This window comes from Thermothelomyces heterothallicus, assembly GCF_042370625.1.
Source record: "Thermothelomyces heterothallicus CBS 202.75 unplaced genomic scaffold P884_scaffold_40, whole genome shotgun sequence".
Classification (NCBI taxonomy): domain Eukaryota; kingdom Fungi; phylum Ascomycota; class Sordariomycetes; order Sordariales; family Chaetomiaceae; genus Thermothelomyces; species Thermothelomyces heterothallicus.
The window spans coordinates 136,578-154,168 of NW_027192601.1; the positions used below are offsets into that span (position 1 = coordinate 136,578).

Sequence of the window (17,591 nt, forward strand, 5' to 3'; positions counted from 1 at the left end):
AGGAAGAAAGAGAAGAACACAGGGGACCGTAAACCTTCCCCGGAGATCGTCCACGCTGGAAAGGGTATCACAGACCATCGCAAACGAAGACGCAAAACGAGCCCAATTAATTGTTGTGCTGTTTGTTTTTTTGTTTGTTTTTTCCGTTCCGTTCCGTTCCGTTCCGTTTCGTTTCTTTCCGTTTTCCTTCCTTTGTTACATTCCGTTTCCGTTTCGGTCGTTTTACCGCGGGCGGCCTCCGGCGAGGTACAGGAGCAGACTGGGCGACTTGCTGCGGTGGCGGGACGACTTGCGGCGGACAAACTCGTACTCGCCCGACCGGCTCCGGCGGTGGTGGTGATGGTGGTGGTCCTCTACCTCGAGCATGACCTTGCCGCTCCGGCGCTTCCGCGTGTGCTCCCACAGGATGGCCTGCTCCCACTCGGGCACCCAGCGTTTGATGATGACGTAGCCCGGGTCCTGTGAAAAATGTCAGTAAAGAGAGATGTCAATTCATTTTTTTTCACTGTTTTTTGTTTTTAATTTTTTTTTTTTTTTTTGGGGGGGGGGGGGGGGGAGGGAAGAACCGTACCGTTTTGTCCAACTCGAAATCGATCTGGTGGGCAATGAGGGTCTCGATATCGAGATGGCGCAACGACATCTTGGTGTAGGTCGGGCGGGCGACCTGCTTGTCCTCCTCCTCCTTCTTGTCCCGCTTGATCTTCTCGTTCTTCAAGACGGCCTCGATCTCCTTCTCGTCCAGGCCGGCGTTGATCAGGCGCTCCTGCATGATGCGCTGCAGCTCCTTGTCGCGGGCCTCCTTCTCCTTCTTCTCCTTCTCGATCCGCTCGGCCTCCTTGGCCTTGTACTGGGCGATGATCTCCTCGGCCTCCTTCTCCTTGCGCTTCCGCTCCTCCTCGGCCTTCTTCTCCTCCTCGAGCTTCTTGAGCTCCAGCTCGCGCCTGATCCGCTCCTCCTCCTCCTTCCGCTTCTTCTCCTCGTGGATGCGCTCCAGCTCGGCGAGGGCGGCCTTGGCCTTGGCCTGCTCCTGGATCGCCTTGTCGTGCTTGGCGGCCTCCTCCTCGCGGAGCCGGCGCTCGAGCTCGGCCTTCTGCTTCTGGTACTCGGCCTCCTCGGCGGCCTGCTTCTGGCGCCGGCGCTCGTCCTGGTCGCGCTTGAGCCGCGCCAGCTCCTCGCTGTCCTTGGCCAGCCGGAGGTGCTCCTCGCGCGCGCGCTCGAGCCTCAGCTCCTCCTCCTCGCGCTTGATGCGGGCGATCTCGCGCTTGAGGTAGATCAGCTCCTGCTCGTCGCGGAAGCGGTCGTTGCGGAGCTCTTCCTCTTCGCGCCGCTGGCGCATCTCCAGCTCGGCCCGCGTCTGCGCGAGCTCTGCCTGCTCCTTTGTGTACCGCTCCAGCTGGCGCTGCTCCTCCCGCCTCCGCGCCTCGAGCCGGAGCTGGTTGAGCTGCTCTTCGGCCTGCTGCAGCCTCCACTTGTCCCGGGCGTCCTCGAGGTAGCTGTGCGTGCTCGAGGACCTGCTGCGGGCGCGGCTGCGCGATCGGTACCTGTGCCGGCGGCGGTGGCGCCGGGAAGAGCGGGACGAGTCGTCCGAGGAGGAATCTGAGTCGCTGTCCGACCGACTGCGGTGGATGATCGGACGTTGCTGGTTAATGATCACATGGGGAACCTGTGGCACGGCCGGCGCGACGTGATGGATGGGCGGGGACCGTCGCTCTCTCGACCGGGAACGGGCGGGGACCACGGTCATGCGCTCCTCAGGTCGGCGGGGACCGGGCGCATGATAGTAGCCCACTGGGGCCCGGTGGTCGCGCACATCCCTGGTGACGGTTTGGATATACTGCGGGCCCGGCGGCGGAGGCGGAGGAACCCTGTGGAACGGCGACGGATCGCGCCTGTGTTCTCGTACTCTCACCCGGTGGCGTTCCACGTGAAAGTCTGTCGACTCGTCATCGCTGTAACTAGCCATGTCGGAAGAGCGAACGAAACCGGATCAAGCTCAGACGATCGTCCGAGACGCCGCTGCTATTTTGAATGCGCCGAGCACTTCCAACCGGGGGGGGGGGGTTATGTAAAACGGCGTTTTGAGCTTCGGGTCTATAAGGATGTTCTCTTGGTGATATGGTTCAATCCGGCACGGAGATTTCAGGAAAGAGGGAAATGAAACTCTGGGGAAGATATCTGTGCCGCACAGAGAGGGAGAGAGGAGGGAAGGGGGGGGGGGGGGGGTCAGGAGGATTGTGTAGCCCGCCAACAGAGCGGGGGTGTGACCCACCATTAATTCGGTGCTGCGGCGGTCAGGATGGACTCACATACGATGGACACCTCCCCCGGTAGCTTGGGAGTGAGAGAGTGCATGAGCTACTGACGCAGGGTAACAAATCAGGAGAGACGCAGAGCGCCCTCAAGCGTACCGTGCGGGGCCGGCGACGACGGCCACGCCCCGCTGGGCTGACTGGTATCGGAAACCTCGCGCATCACGGCAGCCCTGGTGGTCGGGTGCGACGCGGAACATGTTCCAGACGAGGTACAGTACACCTACCGTTCCCTGGCTGGGACGTGTGCGATCACGCATTTCTCTCACAGTGGCCGCTGCTGGTTGGCCAGGGACGGTGCCGCGGCTGGGAATACTTTGGATAGCACAGCTCCAGGGTCTGGGGTGGATGACTCTGTGCGTGTCAGCGGCAGAGCTGCCAGGGATGGTTCTTCCCCCCGGGTGGCTGGAGGCCGCGGATGAAAAAGAGGGAGCAACATTAGCCGCTCGGTGACTCGAGATGAGAGAGATGTGGAAACTACATCTCTCGCGCAACCGCCAGCAAGAATTCCGCTTGCCGCTCTGCTCCCGGGAGCAGCCCTGCACTACTCTGTCTGCACTCCGTACCGCGCAACCTTGAACGGGGCGTAACGCCGACGCGCAGAGTCCAGCCTCGAGATGAGAAACAGCTGACCCCGCCGTTACGTTGCCGCGCGCAGAAAGGCCTAGAGGCAGGCATTGGTGCGCTCCGCCCTCGATGTCCCCTTTTTTTATCCGAATTATCGTAGTGGCAGGGCTGCGGCATTCTGTTTTCCATCTCACAAATTGACTGCTGACGTTGCCGAAGGGAGTTGCTGTCCGGAGCCGCCAGAGCTGATCGATTTAGACAACGGCGTGGCTGCGTAGGGCTAGGTGAGGGGCAGAGGTTGGGGAGGGGCTGGGAGGAACCTCTTGGCGATTACCCACGGGGGTTCAGGCTGCCCAGTGCTCATCGCGCCCGCGGGTTGGCGCCGCAGCGGCACGCTGACCACCAGGTCCGGGTTACTTGTAGAGTGGGGTTTGGGCATCGACATCGCGAGGCTGCGCCCATGGTCCTGGTCAACCTCATGTGAACGGGAGTCGAAATTGGCGTGTCACACATGCGCTCGCCTAGGCGGCATTGAGATTCTATTTTTTTTTTTTTGGGGGGGGGGGGGGAATATCTTTGACCGCGACCAGTGATGAGAGAGCGAACAAGCGCGTCTTTAGGGGAGTCACTGGCCAGGGCCAGCTGATCGGCCAAAACGATGCGGCCAGAGGGCGGGAATTGCGTGAGGAAGCATCCGGATATGGATTACTTTGGTGTGCGCGTGAGCCCCGCTAGTTATTTAGGCATCCGTCAATGCTCGAGATTTTCTGCCCCTCAAAAGGTGGATCTCTGGTTCAATCACCATCTTAACAAGTAGCACAGTTAGATGAATGAAGGAGTGGGACAGGCTGCGAGAGAGCTCCAGAAGCTCACTTTTTGTTGACAAAGGTTTGATGAACTTGATAATCCATCCAGTAGCTTGACCCCCAACCGAAGAAACTGGTGGTCTCGCTCGTCTCAATGAAAAGACAGCCGTTCGGCAGGAGTCGCCCCCGACCTCCCCCGATCGACAAGCCCCTCCTCCTCTGCCAGAACCGTGCATTGGTCATCGTGTCATTCTATCGACATGGACGCTCGCTGATGCTCATCGTCCTGAGCGGGGTGCGCGTGCGACTCCAAGGCTTCGTAGAGGTGGCCGAATATGTACGTGCACCAGGTTTCGCATTGGCGTATCATGACTGCCCGGCACCCTTGAGCATTTTCTCGATGTGTTCCTGGCTGTTTTTCGCCGTCGTCTCCAAGTAATGTAGCCGCTTGCCGAGGGCGTCCACCTCGGTCTCGAGGTCCTTGATCTGCGAGCCCAACTTGTCCTGCAGCGCCGGCACACCTACCCCGACAAACCTGGCCGAGTGAGGTCAGCGAGACTATTTCACCCCACGGGGGTAGGGAGATACAGGGGCTGAAGAACCGCTTACATCTTCCCAACGCCCTCGTACACGGCGGTATCCGACGGCAGCGATGCGATTTCGTTGCGCGTCAACTGGGCCAGGCGCATCTCTCGTTGCTTGCTCGCCGCCTGGGTGCGCACCAGGCTAATCTGCTGTTGCGCGGCAATCGCCTGCGACTCAATCTCTCTCACCAGCTGTTGACTTGGTCAGTGTCAATCGTGACACAGCGAGGGTTGATGCCCGATCCATGGAGTCGCTCTCACCTTTTGCAGCGCCTCGTTTGATATTGACATCTTGACAGTTCCTTTTTTATGATCTTACTCTGACTTTACCGGTTTCAATTTCTCAAGTACGCTGAGTGCTGCATACAATGGAGCTGAAGCTGACAGTAGCCACCGGCGACATGAAGTCACGGGCTGTTCTCACGATTTAACGATGTAGTTGGTTAGCCTAATAAGTTGTTCATCGCATTGGTTTTATCGACGAACTGCAGAGAGGTGACTGGGTCCACCACGGTGCGAGCCCACAAATTCCACACGGACGAGCAGGAAGATCTCTCTCAGAAGGAGCAGCCGACTTCTCCAAATTACAGAATTCTCTATCTCCCTACCCCAGAGACCTACCTTGGGGAAAGTAATACAGAAATGAGAAGCAGGCGGCCAGTTGACTCGAGTCTCAGCACTCAAGTTTCGGAGCAGCTGAGGTATGCAGTTGTATCGTGATCTCCAGCCATGTCGGATCAGTAAAGGCGCTCGCATCTCTGGCCATATATCTCTCTATCGAGCAATTAAACTTACACTACTCCTGTTAAACCTTAGAGACTGTTGATTCTTTATTCAGCCTACCCTCTATGAATGCTTTCTGATCCATGACTGATACGACATTTAGTTTCACGATTTATTCAATTTTTTTTTTCGTTCCAATCTGCCCTCGCCTCCGCCCCCCCTTTGTGAACAACCTACCTGAACAGCAGTGCGAGGAGAGAACCCGGTTACTGGGTCTTCTTCTGCCCGTTCCCATTTGCAAACGCGCCCGGCTTGGGCACCACCTGTGGAACGGACCGCAAAGGCGCCCAGTCCAACATGAACTCCTCCTCACTGCCGTCCAGACAGCAGTTTAGCCACACCCTCCATAGAATCATGTGGTATGCTGCATCAAACACGTTAGCGCTCACAGGCCCCGACGAGGCGCCGACGAGGCGCCGACGAGTATCACATACCGCCTATTTTACACGTCAGCATCATCCTCTCGGTCTCGTGGCAGAACGGGCGACTTACCTAAACCCGTCAGGATGTGCCACCATCCATGACCTTCTAGTACGACAGACCACGGGAGCAGCAGTTTGTTCTTGGCGCCTGTCAGATGGTGGCAGAAGATGTTGTCCATGTTCCAGATGAAGAATCCGGCCAAGAACATGAGGATGCCTAGCAAGGGCGCGTCAGTGTCAGTGGTACAGTAGGTGCTCTGGACGGAGCACCGTCGATGCAGATCGAGAGTGGCGAAACTGACCAGCCACTGCCAGCTTGTACATGCGGAGCATGTATTCATCACATTCGGCGGGCTGCTTTCGCTGCCTCAACCTCGGCCGCAGGTCGGTTTCCATGACATAGAAGCCACGGAGGATGGTCCCGACCGTGAGGAGGCCGTAGGCGACCTGGTGGAAGACGGGATCCTTGGCATAGAGGTAGTACACCTGACCATTTCCTTCTCGTTAGTAGCCCGTATCTCCCTCCTTTTTTTCTTTCTTATCCCCGGTGTTCCGGTGAGGAGCAGGTGGTTGCAAACCGTGATGAAAACCGCCAATCCAACCAAGGCGATCGCGATCAGGGCCCGGACCCTCGCCGGCCGCTTGTACGCAAACGTGGCAAATGCCATGATGCACACGGTGTATATCATCGGCAGCTCGTCGGCAAGCTGCATCTCGTCTGCGATGGTAGTGTAAGACAACAGGCTGGACCGGCAGTAAGGGGACGGATAAAAGCAGAAAAAAGTGGGGGGGGGGGGGGGGGGGGGGGGGAAGCAATGACCCAGGTACACAACGTAAAAGCGAGGTGCATAAGCCAAAAAAGAACAGAAACATGCATACTGAACGGGATGACTAACATTTAAGCGTGGTGTGGAAAGCCATTGACCCCAGGCCAACTACGATGTACCCAAGGAAGACGAGGATCAAGACCCTCGAGTGACCGTAGGCGATCACATTGCGCAAGCCCTTAAACCCGAGCCACATGAAGACCAGGTTGGTGAGCGTGTTGACGACTTCGGCGCAGTAAAAGGTGATGTTGTAGTCCTAGATCCGGGCGTGAGTCGACTTGGGCCTTCCGATCTGTCAAAGATTCATGAAAGAGAGGGGTGGTTTATCCAATCGGTACCTCTTCGCACCAATTCAGCGTCGACGTCTGCTCTCCCCAGAACCCATCGCGGGCTTCCCGATAGGGGACCCGGAGCGCCGATATTAGTGACATGCTCTTGTGTTAGCTGGGCCGGTGCGGCCTATGGGATGCCGTGCCGTGTGGCCAAGGGACGGGCCGAGAGGGAGGGTGGGAAGAGAAGAAAGAATGGCGGGAGAGGGTTTTAGCTAAGCTTGCACCTCGGGGCTTGTGTTTGCAAGTACCGAGGCGGAAACACAAAAACACTGGAACCGTATTATCTGTTTACGTCAACCGGCGTGGCGGCTATGCGTTGGTTGGTGGCTAAGGGCGTCTAGTGTGTGCGTCTGAAAGAAAGCGGCTTGGTGATGATGCCTCTGGACCAGTCGAGCTTGCCTGAGGGAAGGCAGGAATGTTCAAAATCAATGTGAGCGTAAACCAAACACAGTCACGGGGTTTCCGAGGGGTGTCTAAGGTCCGGCAGCCGAAAGATGATAGCGATCGGATACGCCGGATGTGACCGGGGCCACAACAAACGCTGGCCGCGGGTCAAACCTTATTTTCATTTTGATGCGAATGAAGCGAGATAAAAGAAGGTAACGGGCCGGCGCCGGAGACATGTTGGCGGGGCCTTGTCCCCAGCCCGCATCCCGATGAATCAGCAAGGCACGAGCCAACATGGTGCTAAATCCGGTGCCAGCAGCGATGGAAACATCTCGAGAAGGGCAGGTCTCAGACAACCTGACGCAGCCGGAATGGCAATGTGGGATGGTGGGGCCCCGAGAGGCTGATTGCTGGGGAGTTCGGCCAGCGCTCAGCGGACGGGCGTTAACGTTATTCCACGTTAGCGCTCCTCGGACGCGTCAGTATTCTGCAATCCAGGGATGTGGTCTGACGAATCGAAAAGGAGTCTAAAAAAGGCAAGCTATTCAAGTCGAGGGCCGAGGTCATCCTGCATACGCAGCATACTTGGTACCTCTTTTACGAGACGGAACCGCTTGTTTCGCACGCTCTCCTCTGACTCGCAGCGGCTAATAACTAAGCATTCTTCTGGAAATCGGGCGGAATCTCGCAAGAGGACGATCCGAGCAGCGGCCCCACACCTGGACCGGCTCGCCTCCGCCCCAATCAACTGGAGCCAGGCGGCAGATTCGCGCGGACTGTTGCCTGGCGCAAGCCGCAAATCCATAGTTAGTTGCTAAGTACGCAAATACTAGTACGTTAGTGTACGGATTACTTGGACACTCTGAACGAGACCGTGCAGGCCTTTGGCTCGATACGAATTGGAACCATCCATGCCAAGCCTTGGTGTCTGTGGTGGGGAGGAGTTGAAGTGAGGTTGACCTTGAACCCGGTCCACACAAGAACAGCAAGTCCACGCCGCGCATTCGACCGATTCAACACCAACAACGGCATGCAACCCTGGCAGACTGCTGTGTTGTAATAGTGTGCACGGGTTCATCGACGTAAATCTCCCGTCCGAAGCTCTGCAATCTAGTGCAGCTGCGCACACTTTCGGGTCGCTCAGATGGATCAGATGTAATCCCCGACGCACTCGCCCGCCCGCTTCATCCCCAAGATCAGAACATACCGGCTACCTGCCACGTTCAGCGTGCCGCAACAAAGACAATGGCGGCTCGATGGGGCTCGTTCCTCTCGCAGGCTGTCGCCGGAGTGGAGGCACGCTTGGACACCATCCTCGCCGACAACGATGACGACACACCGCAGCAGAAGGAGACCAAGCCAGCGGCCCCTCCGTCGCCAGCAAAACAGAGTCCTGGTACGTCGTCTTTTGCGGTCTGGAGTGTTCGAAGGCTTGCCCTAACGGCTCGAATCGCTTGCAGGTCCTTCGAGAACCGCCTCGAGTAGTCGCACCAATGATCGCCTCCAAGAAAGGCTCGCCAGGGCCATGGCCGCCAAAGCGGCAACCCGAAGTCCCATGTCTACTCAAGGCAGCCCACGCCAGAGCCTCGATGCGCCCAACCGCAGTTCCATCGAAAGTTTGGACCGCCCGAGCTCAACGCCAAAAGACTCTGCCAAAGAGTCCCGGTCCCCGCGCGGGTCGCAAGACGTCCCAAGAACCTCGCAAGATGGCAAACCACCACGGAATACGGAGAAAGAAAGCTCGTCAAATGGCGAGAAAGGAGCCAGGGAATCCGGTGAGGAGCCCGCCGCTGCGAGAAAGTCGGTGGATACGTCGGCGTCGAGACCGTCAACACCTGTTACAGAGCAAGTCACTGCAGCCCCAGGATCCAAGTCGCAGGGGGACGCCAATGGGGCCACCGATGGTGCAGGCGAAGCGGAATTGGCGAAGGAGGACCAGAAGGTGGAAGACGCAAATCTACAGCACGAAGACGAGATTCACAGTTATGTGGAGCGCATAGACGCTTTGGAAGCCAAACTACAGTTTCTCGCAAGGGAAACCACCGACTCGGCGAGGAAGGCAGCCTTGGAAGCGCCGCCTGGGAGCGTCGAGAAGAAGCTGGCCGAAAAGGACCAGCAGATTGCGCAGTTGATGGAGGAGGGCAAGAACCTGGCGAGCGCGGATCATGAAAACCGCACCCTGGTGAAGAAGCTGCGAGCTAGTATTGCCGACAACGAAAAGGAACTCAATGCCCTGCGGACAGCGAAGAACAAAATCGATAAAGAGCTTGAAACTCTGCGCAGCCGAGCTCGCCGTGCCGACGAGCTCGAAAAAGTGCACGATGACCTACACAAGCTGCTGGGCCAGACGCAAAAGGAGCTCAATGCTCTGCGAACAGAAATTCGCTCCAAGGACAGCACCATCGCAGAGCTCCGCTCTCAACTGCAGAAAGCCACCAAGCAAGCAGATGCCCTGGCGGCCAAGGCGAACGAGGAAGCGCGAGAGCAGGACAAGCGGCGAATCGCGGACTTGGAGGAAGAAGTGGCTGCACTCAAAGTCGAAAAGGCCCTCATCACGGACCGCAGCAAGGCGCAAGCTACCGAGCTGCGCGAGAAGGCAGAGCGGGCTAACGAGCGGGCGCGTGCGCTGGAACTGGAGCTCAAGGCGGAGGTGCAGGTCATGGAGGGCAAGCTCGAGGAGATGCGGGCGCGGGCCGAGGAGGCGTCATCGGGCGCTGCCGGCGACACGCAGGCCAAGCTGCTCCGGCAGATCGAAACGTTGCAGACGCAGTACTCGATCGCTAGCGAAAATTGGCAGGGGATCGAGACAACACTGCTTGCGCGGATCACCGGACTGGAGAGGGAACGCGACGAAGCGTTGCAGCGGGAATCGGAGATGCGGAGGAAGGCAAGGGAGGCCGTAAGTGAAGCGTTTTCCGTCGCGTGCGACGCGTTACTAACCCTCCGTAGGCCGCCCGCGCGAAGCGACAGGAAGAGGAACTCGAAGAGGCCAAGACCAAGATCCCCACCATCCAGGAGGATGTCAAGTCCTACCGGACCCAGCTCGACTCACTCAAGAAGCGGGCCGAAGAAGCCGAGTCTGCACTGGCCAAAGCCACGGCCGACTTCGAGAAGCAAAAGCAAGCTTGGGAGGCCGAAAAGGAAGAACGGCAGCTACGCGAGGTCCCCGAACGCCCCCGCTCCTGGCTCGAAGGCATTCCCGGCGGCTCGTTCCTCAAGCCCGAAAGCCGCCCGGCGTCGCCACAACTGACCACCCCGCAACGGACCTTCAGCACCGACTTCCTGGGCATCTCGATCCCTGCCAATAAACTTCGCAAGGCCTCGGGCCCCTCTAGCAAGAGCGATGCCGGGGGCGCTGCTTTCGAGCCGCGAATGCCCTTCTCCCGCCGCCCGTCGGCGCAACCCCCCTCCGGCCGGCCGACTCTCAACTCGAACCCGAGCGGCAGCGGCTTCTTCAGCCCGCCCGGCGTCTTCAGTCCGACCTCGGACGCGCCTCCCTCCCACTACCCGGGCGGCGGCGGCGGCCACCCGCTGGACATGGAAGACCAACGCGGCGACGACGCCTTCGACAGCGGCAGCCGCGCCGGCGGCATCGTCGGAGAGCGGTCGGCGTCGCCCCAGCAGATGCTGCAGGACATGGTCTCGGTCTCCACGGTCGCCGCGGGGCCGTCGGTGCAGCTGGTCGAGCGGATGAGCGCGGCGATCCGGCGGCTGGAGAGCGAAAAGGTCGCCGCGCGGGAGGAGCTCGCGCGGATCTCGCGGCAGCGCGACGACGCGCGCGGCGAGATCATCACGCTCATGCGGGAGCTGGAGGCCGGCAAGGCCGCGGCCAAGAGGGTGGAGGCGCTGGAGGCGGAGATGGCCGAGGTGAGGGAGCGGTACGAGACTACGCTGGAGCTCTTGGGCGAGAAGAGCGAGCTGGTGGAGGAGCTGCGGGCGGATATCGACGACATGAAGGCCATGTATAGGGATTTGGTGGAGAGGACGGTCAAGTAAAAAGGCGCCCGACCTTTTTTTTTTTTTTTTTGTGTGTGTGTGTGTGTGTGTAACTGCTAAGAGCGAGACCTGGGATTTTTTTTTTAAGGATTTCGATGCAGTGAGCAGGTGAATGCATCATTGGTGGATGTAGCGGCCGGAGAGAGAGAGATACCATTCAAGGAGGAAGACGATTTCGCTATGGCCCGCTTCTTCTATCCTGGCTAGTCCATTTCACCACCACCACTGAACCGTAAAAGCCAAGTAGCGGCGGTCGGAGCCAACCCGAGGTGCACCAATAATCTCGAGATGTGGACACGTACGATCCTGACCTGACCGTTCCCTGGTTTACAACTCGATGCCTTCCTCCTCGGCCTTGCGCAGGATGTAATTCCGAACCTTGCTTTCAGCATTAGCATCCGCCAGTTCATCAGGCAGTCCGGCCCTTTTTCAAAAGTGGGGAGCAGCTTACATCCTTACTCGGGGCCGTGTCCAAGGGCAGATATCCATCCACATCCTTCTTATCCGTCTCAGCGCCGGCCTTCAACAGCGCGATCGCCGCGTCTCCTGTTCGGTTCCCGGCTCACGTTAGCCCTTCCAGTCCCAAGGGCCCGGGCAACCCAGCGGAAAGCGGAAGGGGTTCAGCTTACCGTGGCCCTCGGCCACAGCATGGTGCAGCGGCGTCTGCCCCGCCGAGTCGGTCGCGTTGATGGGGCTGCGGTGCTTGATCAGCAGGTTGATCATGGGCACCGAGCCGATGGCGGCGGCGCGGTGCAGCGGGTACTGGCCGCGCTTGTCGCGCACGCGGGTCGAGGCCGCCGGGGTGTGGCTCTCGAGCAGCTTGCGGGCGAGGTCCAGGTTGTTTTTGGAGGCGAGAAAGTGAAGGGCTGTCTGTGCGGCGGAGAGAGAATGTTAGTTCCTTGGGAGGTGGGAAGAAAAGAAAGCAATTCCCATGTTTTTGTTATTCGGTATCTTCATACTTGGCCGTTGTCATCTGTCGAGATGTGATTTAGTAAGCTCCATAGGAGTGTTGAAATGGTCACAAGCAGAGCATACTGGTCTGGTTGACATCCGCACCCCGGGCGAGCAAGATGTCGGCAACCTTGTCAGAGTCCTTAACGCTGGCGGCGATCATGAAGGGCGTCCAGCCGCTGTCATCCTGTGATGAGTCAGATTGGTGTGACTCCGTCATGTTCACAGGCAAAGCATCCTACCTCTGCGTCGGGGTCGAAACCCTTTTGGCTGATCAGCAAGCTGACAATCTCGGGGTGATTGTATGAGACGGCCCAGTGAATAGGCAACCGGCCATCGTCATCCTTGAGTTGGGCAAGCTTCGGGTTGGCCTTGGGTTCCTGGTCAGTGACCGGATCAAGAAGTGACCTGAGCAACATGGACTTGCATTCAGAAGCGATTCCACAACCGCGACTAACCGAAGTCAGTAATCATGCCAGAGACCTTTCTTTTGGCGTTTGAGTTAGCACAACAACGACTTACGTTTGCCCTCACGAGCTGCCTCGTGTATGGCATATTTTGACTCCGCTTTGTTATCCATGCTGTTGCCCCGTTTTCAGCTGTTAGACGGCGTCGATCTAAGGGAAAAGCGTATTACGAAAAATAGTTGCAAAATCGTAAAATTCCGGAAGGTTGCTTCATGGGATCGCCGCTTGATGAACGTCATGTAAGTGATGCCTTCCAGAATCGAAGCCTGCTAGGATCATTTCATCCAACAGGGTTTATTCGAGCTGACCCTGCACTGTGCGGGTCTGGAACACCCAGCTGTGGCTTGTGCCATTCGCTAAGCTCAGGTTTAGCCACAACCTAAAATTTCTGAGAATTGGGGGGCTGCAGCAAGCAAGCTTGCTCTGCAAGTCGCCGCGGCGGCAAGTGGAGCCGACGCCATCAATACATCACTGATGCTCTGGGACTTGAACGCGACCAGAATGAGCATCAAGTGAATCTGCAGAGAATCAACCACCAACTCATCCCGCCATATTCCCCCCCCCTTCCCTCCCTCTACAGATACCCATTCATCGCAAAGCCATGGCGGCCGAGGTAGCTGCCAACGGCCCTGACGTCTCGCGTCTCGAGGCCCTCGTCCGCGACAACGCGAGGAAGACGAAGTCGATCTACGCCAGCACAACTTCAGATCCATCCGCCCGCAAGCGCATAAAGCTCGATCCTGGCCTGGCCTCCGAAGACCCCGATATCTCCAAAACATCACTGTCGCTCCGTCTCCATGCCGAATACAGCGACGTCCAGGAGCTCCCCGAGGTCATCGCAAAGAAGCTCGCTGCGGCTGGCCCGCGCAAGAAGAAGCCCAAGGCCGGCGAGGAGCCGCCATCCAAGTCAGAAGAGCATGCGCGCAAGTTGATAGAAGGAATACCAGCGAGCAAAACGGCCGGGGGCCCGGGGGGCGCCGCCTCCAACGCCCTCGTCCTCAGCCGCAACAAGCCCGGAGGAACCAGCACCGCTGCCGGGGGCAAGACCCAGCAACGGAACGAACCACAAACATTGTCCCTCACCCGGCGGTCCGATTCCGTACTGGCACAGCCGCGGCCGGACTGGCACGCGCCGTGGAAGCTGCAGCGCGTCATCAGCGGGCACCTGGGCTGGGTGCGGGCGCTGGCCGTGGAGCCAAACAATCAGTGGTTTGCGTCGGGTGCTGGGGACCGGACCATCAAGATCTGGGATCTGGCGTCTGGCCGGTTGCGGCTGACGCTAACCGGGCATATCTCGACAGTGCGCGGGCTGGCGGTGTCGCCAAGACATCCCTATATGTTTTCCTGTGGTGAGGACAAGATGGTCAAGTGCTGGGATCTCGAGACGAACAAGGTGGTGAGTGCAATACAGTCCTTTTTTTCTTTTCTTTTTTTTTAAAAAAAATGTTTTGGCAGACTCTTCTTCGATGCTGATCGGTTGCAGATTCGTCACTACCACGGCCATCTTTCGGGCGTGTACACGCTCAAACTGCACCCGACCCTCGATGTGCTCGTCACCGGGGGTCGCGACGGCGTCGCCCGCGTCTGGGATATGCGCACGAGGAGCAATGTGCACGTCCTTACCGGCCACACAGGCACCGTCGCGGACCTAGTCTGCCAGGAAGCCGATCCGCAGGTCATCACCGGCAGCTTGGACTCGACGGTGCGCATGTGGGACCTGGCGGCCGGTAAGACGATGGGTGTCCTGACGCACCACAAAAAGGGCGTGCGCGCGTTGACGACGCACCCTACCGAGTTTACCTTCGCCACGGGAAGTACCGGCAGCATCAAGCAGTGGAAGTGTCCCGAGGGCGCCTTCATGCAGAACTTCGAGGGCCACAACGCGATCATCAATACGCTGTCGGTGAACGACCAGAACGTGCTCTTTTCGGGAGGAGATAACGGGTCGATGAGCTTCTGGGACTGGAAGTCGGGGTACCGGTTCCAGGCCTTGGATACCACGGCGCAGCCTGGCTCGCTGGATGCCGAGGCAGGGGTGATGAGTTCGACCTTCGACAAATCGGGCGCAAGATTGATATGTGGCGAGGCTGACAAGACAAGTAAGTGTCTACTCTATTCCTGTGCCCTTTTTTTCTTCAGGATGGGGTGTTAACAACAGACAGTCAAAATCTGGAAGGAGGATCCCGATGCCACACCAGAGACACATCCTATTGACTGGAAGCCGACATTGGCAAGAAGGAAGTATTAGGGAGTTGGGGCTGCCGCGGGCTAATGATGATTACACATTGTGTCGCATTGTCGCATTGCGTCCACAGGGGAGGGAGGGCCGGATGAAATGACGCTTTCTTTTCCTGGTCTAATGCTGGTGTATGGGGTATCTTATCTCTACAAAATCACACCAAGTCCCTTGATTTCCGGATCATCCCGGAATGCCAACTTCACGTCCTCATCCCCAACTGCCAAGCGCATCTTGCTCGGCCGCTCAGGCCTGTGTGCCTCCAAGTTGATTATGCCAGCTCCAGTCAGGTCAACGGCTGCGGCGCCCAGGCCAGCGGGACGAACTAGCTGCGAGACGTTCTTGGTCCGAGCGGGGCCCATGAACCCTGGATCTGTTCCCGCCCCGTTCGTGATGATGCCGGATGCTTTCCGGTCGAGCAGCGTCAACGGCCGGCTCTCGCCCGCGAGCTTGAGCGTCCGCTGCATCTCCTCGAGCACATCGCCAAATGTGGTCTCAGCCAGCCCTGTCCGCTGGGTGCGCAGCAGGAGCGCGGTCAGCAGCAGTCGCGACGCAAACGGGAGCGACCGCAGGTACTGCTGTAGCGGGTTACTAGTCGCCTCGCTGATGGCGCGACGGACCGTCTCGATCGTCACTCTTCCGGCAGCGCTCCTCTTCTTCTTCTTCTTCTTCTTACTGGCCGTCTGCCCCTCTTTTTCTTTCTCCTGCTCCTCCTCTTCCTCCTCCTCCTCCTCCTCCTGCTGCTGCTGCTTCCCCCCCCCCTTCCGCCCTTTCCTGCTTGGCGTGTCCGGCGCTCCAGCAGCGCCATCGTCGCCTTCGTCTCTCGCCTTCGCGTCCGCCTCGGCCAACTCGACCGCCCGCCTGCAGATATCCAGCGCTCGCCTGGCGTCGCCGCTCACCGCAGCCACCTTCCTCGCCGCAAACTGCACCGCGTCCGGGTCTACGATGTCCCCGGGCACACCCTCCAACCGACTCTGCACGATCCGCATCAGCTGCTCGTGGTTGTACCCGGGGAAGGTGATGCGGGTGAGCCCCAGGCGGGAGCTGATCTTGTTGCTCAGCGTCCTCTCGGGCAGGTCCATCGTGTTGGCCACGGCCAGGACGATGAGGCGGCTGTGGCGCAGGCCGGGCCAGTTGAAGAAGTTGTACATGACGCCCTGGTTCTTGGTGACGAGCTGGTCGAGCTCGTCCATGAGCACGACGCAGGGCACGCGGCGGGGCGACGGGTGGCTGAACTCGCGCTCGAGCAGGTCGAGCGCCTGGGCGGGCGAGACGCGCTGGCCCTTGAGCGCCTCCCAGAGGAGCGCGTACGACTGGTGCGGGTCCGCGATCTTCATGCCGTTGATCTCGACGAAGATGAAGTCGTCGAGCTCGTCGGCGCGCACGGCCGCGTCCAGGTGTGCCACCACCTCGCGCACCGTCGCCGTCTTGCCCGTCCCTGGGGTTCCCGAGATGTAGATGCAGGTGCCGGCGCCGTCGGTGATGGCCGCCTCGAGGTGCGAGTACACGAGGCTGAACTCGGCCTCGCGGCAGGGAAGGCTGGCGGGCACCGAGGCCACGTGGAGCTGGCTGCGTGCGAGCTGGTAAGGGGACGCGAGGACGTGCTGCGGCGACAGGACGCGGGTGGCCAGAGGGGTGAACTCGAGGTGCTTCTTGACGAGGACGCGGCGGTGCGAGGAAGGGGTCGTCGGCTTGCTGCCGGGGCCGGGCTTGCGCCTGCTACCGGGCGTGACCGCCCCGTCCCGGGTGCGGGCCCTCTTCGGGGTGCGCGGTGTCCCGGGGGCGTAGTCGCCTTCGCGGTCGTCGTCTGCCTCCTGCTTATAGTCCTGGTCCGTGGGTTCGTCTCTGGTCTGTTTCCGCCTGCGAGTTGCCTTGGTGTTCTTGCGGACCATCTCCTGGAGGCTGTCGATGTCCCCCCTCCCGCGGTAGATCTCCTCCCAGACGAACTCTTCGGTGTAGGTGCACGTTCGCGTGTTGCAGCCGCGGCGGCAGATGAACACCTTGCCGTACTCGAGTGTCTTGCGCGGCACCTTGCCGGACGGGTACTTGGTTTTGAAGGCAGCCTCGGACATGATGTGTGCCTTCCCGTTCACGGTTGTCAGGGGGTTGACATCGAACGCAGTGGTGATGTATAGCTCGTTCTATCGTTTGGGGTAGAAGTCTGTCAGCCGGGTCCCTTTGATGTTTCCTCGGAGCTGCCCGCCACCCACTTCGAGATAATCGGTCCTCTTCTTGGGGCTGCGGATCTCCTGCGGGGACGAGAACCACATGAAGTTCGCCGCCTTCTCGCCGTCTTCGTCGACCTGGAAGTCGCATATTATGCCGACCCAGGCTTCATTGAAGCTGTCGGCCTTCAGTAGCACTGTGTCCCCCAGATAGCACTCGAACCTGCCCATGCGAGCGCCGATGATCTGGGGTTCGTGTACTGTTGACCGCTTTCGTTTCCTCCCATTTTCTTCGGCAGCCTCCTCTTCCCCGGCTTCCTTCTCGTAAATCCACTCCCACGGGTAGTCGTCGGTGCCCAGCTCGTCGTCGGAATCTTCCCTGGCCACGCCCGGGAGATGATGGCGCGTTGCTCGGGCCGGCCGAGGCATCTCAAGCTCGCGTAGGTCGGAAAAAAAGTGCAACCCTTCCAAAGATGAAAAGCTTCGGTATTGCAGGGCAGCGGCCTGTTCGTATGCTCTGTGTTTGTTGAGCTTGAATGCAGTGGTCAAGCAATTGAGTGTTAGCGCGCGACGCGCCCCAGGCGCGTTTTTGCGCGTCAGATCAATTAACAACCCTTGTCCCTAGCAACGGCAAGAAACGGCTCGTGGGACCCCCGCAAACGCTTACACCTGCCACATCATGCCAGCAAAATCATTTGCAAAAAAAAAAAAAAAAAAAAAAAAAAAAATCTCCAGGAGGCTGTCAGCTCTGGTGACCTC

At 59.0% G+C, this 17,591-nt stretch overlaps 5 protein-coding genes across 5 annotated transcripts; 2 read left to right on the forward strand and 3 right to left on the reverse strand.

The window, feature by feature from the left end:
• Window positions 1-222: 222 nt before the first annotated feature.
• Window positions 223-1,963, reverse strand: P884DRAFT_273317 (uncharacterized protein; the record flags this gene model as incomplete). Its single annotated transcript, XM_069442579.1, has 2 exons — window positions 223-459; window positions 572-1,963. The coding sequence occupies 2 exons, from the start codon at window positions 1,961-1,963 to the stop codon at window positions 223-225; spliced, it is 1,629 nt and encodes a 542-aa protein (XP_069293553.1).
• A 1,716-nt stretch (window positions 1,964-3,679) lies between these two features.
• P884DRAFT_288131 (ceramidase-domain-containing protein) lies at window positions 3,680-7,192 on the reverse strand. The gene is made up of 10 exons (XM_069443922.1): window positions 6,637-7,192; window positions 6,368-6,554; window positions 6,050-6,189; window positions 5,774-5,957; window positions 5,542-5,688; window positions 5,227-5,361; window positions 4,947-5,024; window positions 4,528-4,568; window positions 4,292-4,458; window positions 3,680-4,217 (listed from the first exon to the last, which is right to left on the reverse strand). Exons 1-10 carry the CDS (start codon window positions 6,727-6,729, stop codon window positions 4,049-4,051), a joined length of 1,341 nt encoding a protein of 446 aa, XP_069293554.1. The 5' UTR covers window positions 6,730-7,192; the 3' UTR covers window positions 3,680-4,048.
• A 692-nt stretch (window positions 7,193-7,884) lies between these two features.
• On the forward strand, window positions 7,885-11,044 carry P884DRAFT_265130 (TATA element modulatory factor 1 TATA binding-domain-containing protein). Its single transcript, XM_069441912.1, has 3 exons — window positions 7,885-8,413; window positions 8,478-9,916; window positions 9,967-11,044. The coding sequence occupies exons 1-3, from the start codon at window positions 8,263-8,265 to the stop codon at window positions 11,011-11,013; spliced, it is 2,637 nt and encodes an 878-aa protein (XP_069293555.1). The 5' UTR covers window positions 7,885-8,262; the 3' UTR covers window positions 11,014-11,044.
• Window positions 11,045-12,918: 1,874 nt separating this feature from the next.
• Window positions 12,919-14,837, forward strand: P884DRAFT_265132 (WD40-repeat-containing domain protein). Its single transcript, XM_069441913.1, has 3 exons — window positions 12,919-13,827; window positions 13,915-14,530; window positions 14,594-14,837. The coding sequence occupies exons 1-3, from the start codon at window positions 13,033-13,035 to the stop codon at window positions 14,677-14,679; spliced, it is 1,497 nt and encodes a 498-aa protein (XP_069293556.1). The 5' UTR covers window positions 12,919-13,032; the 3' UTR covers window positions 14,680-14,837.
• Window positions 14,817-17,261, reverse strand: P884DRAFT_212237 (P-loop containing nucleoside triphosphate hydrolase protein; the record flags this gene model as incomplete). Its single annotated transcript, XM_069439138.1, has 2 exons — window positions 14,817-16,808; window positions 16,878-17,261. 2 exons carry the CDS (start codon window positions 17,259-17,261, stop codon window positions 14,817-14,819), a joined length of 2,376 nt encoding a protein of 791 aa, XP_069293557.1.
• Between the last annotated feature and the right edge of the window lie 330 nt (window positions 17,262-17,591).